The 6000-nt window shown below is 37.6% G+C and overlaps 1 protein-coding gene across 1 annotated transcript; it reads left to right on the top strand.

The window, feature by feature from the left end:
* The first annotated feature begins 434 nt into the window (after positions 1-434).
* Positions 435-1379, top strand: LOC119520696 (olfactory receptor 5D13-like). The gene has a single exon (XM_037818683.1). The coding sequence runs from the start codon at positions 435-437 to the stop codon at positions 1377-1379; it is 945 nt and encodes a 314-aa protein (XP_037674611.1).
* The last annotated feature ends 4621 nt before the right edge of the window (positions 1380-6000 follow it).

Raw genomic sequence — 6000 nt, 5'->3', positions numbered from 1 at the left:
TTTTTAGCACTAAATTTACATTCACTGTTATTATTAATACTCTTAAAAAGCATGAACCTTCAGAATGATGGGACTGTGAAAAGCATATATTTTCCACAACACTGTAGAAAACTACTTTCCTTGAGGAAACTTCATAATTCAAGTTCTGCCTCTTACGATAACCTTCTTGGGTTCAAAATCCAGCACAACTCTAACCAACTATGCAGCCACAGACAAGTTCCTTAACTTACAGATGTCTCAGTTTCCTTATGTGAAAGCTGTGCTTCTTGTTTTATAGTTCACAATGTTTTTCAGAGATCTAAATTAATTAATATACTTTAATGTTTGAGCACAAGGTTTGACACATGGAAAATATTTTATATAAGTGTGTGAGCATCACTAATATTTTTATTATTTTTTGTTATCATCATATCAGAAATTCTCCAAGAACAATCATGATGTTAGCTGAAGGAAACCAGAGTGGTGGAGCCACATTCATCCTCTCAGGCTTCTCAGAGTACCCCAAGCTCCAGGGGCCCCTCTTCCTGGTATTTCTGACCATCTACACAGTGACTGTGGTGGGGAATTTGGGCATGATCATGATTATCAAGATCAATCCCAAACTCCACACACCCATGTACTTTTTTCTCAGCCATTTGTCCTTTGTGGATTTCTGTTTTTCCACTATAGTTACACCTAAACTCCTGGAGAACTTGGTTGTGGAAGACAGAACCATCTCCTTCACTGCATGCTTCATGCAGCTCTTCTTGGCTTGCATATTTGCAATGACAGAAACATTCATGCTGGCAGTGATGGCCTATGACCGATTTGTGGCTGTTTGTAACCCTCTGCTCTACACAGTAATCATGTCCCCAAAGCTCTGTGCATCCTTAGTGGCTGGACCCTACACATGGGGTATACTCTTTTCCCTGATACTGACCTATTTTCTCCTAGAATTATCTTTCTGTGGGTCTAATACCATAAACAATTTTTTCTGTGAGTACTCTGTCATTGTCTCAGCCTCCTGCTCTGAACCTTACATCAGTCAAATGCTTTGTTTTGTCCTTGCCATATTCGATGAAGTGAGTAGTCTTGGGATCATCCTCACTTCTTATATTTTCATTTTTGTTACTGTCATAAGAATGCCTTTGTCAGGTGGACGCCAAAAAGCTTTCTCCACCTGTGCCTCCCACCTGACGGCCATCACCATTTTCCATGGGACTGTCTTACTCCTCTATTGTCTACCCAATTCCAAAAACTCAGGGCTCATTGTCAAAGTAGGCTCTGTGTTTTATTCAGTGGTGATTCCCATGCTGAACCCTTTAATCTATAGCCTCAGGAACAAAGATGTAAAGGAGACAATCAGGAAGTTAATGAATCAACCAATAAAAATTTGTTGAAGTTTTGTTTATTTCCAAAGGAATCTCATTTATTATACTTAGGATTATGCAATGTTTCCAATAGAGGTGATGTTTCAATTTATTTTATTCATTTCATCTGGCCAGATTTTTAAATCTATTGTAACAGACCAGGTATCTGATTATTTACTCTCTATTAACTGCAATGTTTAATAATATCACTTTGAACCATATGTGAAGTAATACAAGTGTAGTGGATTGAATAATGTTCCCCCAAAATATCTTGTCCACCAGAAAAAAAAAGTTCAGATTGTGAACTTTTTATAAAATGGGACCTTTGCAGATGTTACTAAGGTAAGGATTCAGATGAGATCATAGTGGACCATTATGATAGAGAGAAAAGGACACACAGACACACAGGGAAGAAGGCCATGTGGAGATGGAAGCAGAGATGAGTGTTAGGCTGCCACAAATGAAGGAACACCAGGAGCAAGCAGAGGGTGGAAGAGGCAAAGAAGTCTTCACCACTAGAGCTTTTGGAAAGAGTGCAGCCCTGCTGGCAACTTTATTTTAGATTTTGTCCCCCAAAACTATGAAAGAATAAATTTCTGTTCTTTTAAGTCACTGTCCCCAAGTGTGTAGATAATGTGTTGTGCCTGCTCTAGGAAACCAATACAGTAAGTAATTATCAGACTACAAACTCAAATCACTCAGTTCATAAACTGGCATGATAAATGATGTTTTACACATTCTTCATCCTGTTTAAGTCATGAGAAAGTCTGGGCTATTTCTGGACTCTCAACTTTATTTCTTTTATCTATTTGTCTATTGATATCCCAGTACTACTTGGTTTTGAATACTAATTCCTGATTTCAAAAGTCACTCTTTTCTATTACCTTAGTGGTCAGTTAATGAGTGGAGGCATATTTCCTTAAATGCCTGGAAAAATAAAAGAAGTGTCTCAGTCTTTCCAGATGAGTTTTGTGTATGTTGATGTGCACCTTTAACACTGAGCCTGAACGTCAGCCTGAGAAGAGAGATCAGGGCCCTCTCAGGTCTTTCCTGAACATCACCCAGTCTTGGGCATGCACATGACATTTTATATTCCTAGAAACATGTCTGAGCTTTTCAAAACATCTCACGACCCAGCTGTCTACTAACTTTTTTGTGGTTTATTTTTTGTCCCCATTGTAATCCATTTCCACAGGCAGCATTTTTGTTTAAATGTGTTCATTCCCTGGATAGCCACCTCAACACTGCAAAATTCCCAAGATAGGTAACATAAAGGCAAACCCTTTGAACCAGTCCTCCGGTGAGCCACCAGACTAGTCAAAACAAACAACCACTATTCTTTGAGACTAAGGTCCATTTTGCTCCTTCTGGTACCATTGTCCATACCAAAACATGGGCTGTTGGCTCCAAGGCTACCACCAAACCATGGAATGAGAAATGGAACCATGGCAACTAAAAAACACAAAACTCTCTATTTTTTGCTGAGATTCAGCTCTTTTTTCTTAACAAAGCATTCCCCTCCTTGCTGCAAATTTTTTGTTAGTTTTTAGAGTTCCAAAGAAAATTGATTTTGACAGTTTTTTACTAGTTTACTCCTTGCTTGTGTAGAGGGATGGACTTTCTAAGTTCCCTAATTTGCCATTTTTGCTTACATCACTCTTTAAGAAGGAAAAATGCAAAAAATAACAAAAATAAAAAAATTCAAGAAATAGTGACACATATTTTAGGTAGATAAAAAAGATAGATTATAGAAGTCTCTGAGGAAGAAAACTAAAGCAAAATATTGAGAAAATGGTTTGGGAATGCAGGAGCCACAAAAGACTTGTGACTTCAGATTTCACACCAATAGTCTGACAGCACCATCAATTGAGAGAACCCTTTCTGAAACTTGAGGAAACAGTAGCTTGGGTAACACAACCCATTGATAGTAGCCTTCTAGTACCCATAGTGAGAGGGACAAGAGCAGAAAGTGAACATAGAGAGGCAAAATGTAAAATAATAAGTAATCATTTGCATAATAAGTATTCAAAAATCTGTTAAATTTTTGGGTGAATTAATAAAATCTATTGTTTTATTCTTCTCATTTTCTAGCACCATATTAAATATACATACCATCTTAGATACAGCATCTCACCATCTAGGGAAAACAAAGGGATTAATCCAAACTTCCCTTTAAATAAAAATCATTTAGCAGTAGTTCATACACTTTAGTGATCATAAGTATCACCCAAATTCTTTCTTTAATATAGAAATTATTGGGTCCCATTGCTAGGACTTCTGATTTAGGGAATCCTATTTGCATCTGGGAATCTTCATAATGCAGAATTCCAGTCAATTCTGGAATAGATGATGCAGGGACTACCCTTTGAGAATCCTGCATTAGCTTAGGTTTATTAATTCCAGAAGGCATCTTAATGATATACAAATAAAGCCTAGAAGTCAATTCCATGTTTTACATCTTCTGTGTAATTACAAGGAAATTCTAGTCATTAAAAAGGGTATAAGATACCCAGAATTTTCCTTAATTACTTGTTTTGAGGCTGTGATGAATGAGTTGCTACTGATTCTCCCGAGTTTGAGCCCCAAGGGCTATAGAGTTAGGTATAAGATCCATCATGCCCCAGTTAACTCGGCTTATAGAGAAACAGGGGGCAGTGGCCTGTTTCTCTGTAGCAGGTGAGTTGCTTCAGATTTTCTCTGAAACAGTGAAAACATGATTTTCCTGGTAGAGTACCTTGGGTCATTAATTTTTCTTTTTATGTTAAGTTACCGTAATTGTTCTCCAAAACTGGGCCCAATCATATTAAATAAGAAGCTCATAATCTGAAAATAATTGGATTTATCACACACTAATAACCATTTCACAAAGAATACAATAAACTTGCACCTAGAAAAGAATATTTATCCATATCCTATTCATAAACATCTTAAATGGGTGTACGTGAACTTTTGTAAGGATTGGCTCAATGTGCTATCATTCATATACAAAGATAACTTTCTGGTTAGTGTTGCTAGAATGTTTGTCTGATAAATCTTAACATCCAAGAGTTATAGGAATTCAAAGATGTTTTAGAGAATCAGCTTCGTTTGGTATATAGATAGAACCTTTTTGGATGAGGTATAATCTTATGGAGAAAACTTTCTCCAGTAACTCTTCTCATTTTTTTTTTCTTTAAAGAAAGTTATAACATATTTGATGTTCACTCACATAAATCTCTTTGGCAGGAACAACTCTGTCCCATCATCTTCCATTAAAGGAACTGTAGTGATGGCTGAAAGAAATCTGAGTGTGGAGACCACCTTTACCCTCTTAGTGCTCACAGATTACCCAGCGCTTCAGACTCCGTTCTTCCTGGTGTTTCTGTCCATGTATGTTATCACTGTAGCATGAAATCTCAGGATGATAGCAATCATAAAGATGAACCCCGAATTTCATACCTCCACATATTTTTTCCTTAGTCACCTTCCTTTTCATGATTTTTCTTACTCTTCCATCATCACTCCCAAGCTGCTTGAGAACTTGGTCATGGCAGACAAAAGCATCTTGTACTTTAGCTGCATGCTGCAGGTTTTCCTGTCTTGCACTGCTGTGGTGACTGAGTCCTTCCTGCTGGCTGTGATGGCCTATGACCACTTTGTGACTTTACACAGTGGCCATGTCACCAAGTCTCTGTGACCTGCTGGTGGCTGGGTCATATCTTTGGAGTTTATTTGGTCCCTAGGTGCTCCTGTGCTTTGCTTTCCATCTACACTATTATGGACATAATGTAATTTGTGTATTTTTTGTGAATATACTGCTCTCATTGCTGTCTTGAGCTCTGATATACACATTCCCCACCTGCTGCTTTCTGGCTTTGCCAACTTCAAGGAGGTGAGTACTTTCTTGATCATCATCACTTCATATGTTTTTATTTTTGAGACAGTACTGAATATCTGTTCTGCCAGTGGGCATTGCAAAGCCTTCTCCACCCAACTGGCTGCCATCACCATCTCCTATGGGACCATGCTATCCTTCTACTCTGTACCCAACTCCAAGAACTCTGGACAAATTCAAAGTGTCCTCTGTATTTTACACAGTGGTCAATCCCATGCTGAACCCCCTTATCTACAACCTGAGAAACAAGGATGTCAATGTGGCCTTCTGAAAGTTAATTGATGCAGAAGTCCTATTTTACTGAACCAAATACAACCAAAAGTTGTTTTTCATCCCAATGAGTAACTGGGCCAGTTACAAATGCTTCTAAAACATACAGAATTTTGTAAGACACTTTTATAGAACACTGTGATTTTAATAGATTGTGAACTGGTAAGTTCAAATCCTTTGACAATTCCAGAGGTTTAATTCTGTGATACATTCTGCAGGATTTTGATCCATAAATTACCTATTTCTTCAAGTTGTCTAACAGCAAACAAACAAAAATACTACAAATAACAGCTGGGAAAGGTAAGTATTGTTATAAATAATAATAACTTTCACTTTTTTAGCATTTTCTGCATGACAGGCTCTGAGATAAATTTTTCAAATTTTATCACATTTAAGACCCAAAGTGATATCTGAGTCATCTGGGTTGGTGGCTTTCCATAGCTAGAGTTGCCCATAAGAGAGTTGACATTATGGGACATGTCCTTCCTCAAAGTGGGATCTGTAGGG

Source organism: Choloepus didactylus, chromosome 26, assembly GCF_015220235.1.
Source record: "Choloepus didactylus isolate mChoDid1 chromosome 26, mChoDid1.pri, whole genome shotgun sequence".
In the NCBI taxonomy this organism is placed as follows: Eukaryota; Metazoa; Chordata; class Mammalia; order Pilosa; family Megalonychidae; genus Choloepus; species Choloepus didactylus.
This window is presented reverse-complemented; position numbering and strand designations above follow the sequence as displayed.

Bases quoted from the DNA above. Each gene is read 5' to 3' on its own strand.
- LOC119520696 (XM_037818683.1), top strand. From the start codon at position 435: ATGATGTTAGCTGAAGGAAACCAGAGTGGTGGAGCCACATTCATCCTC.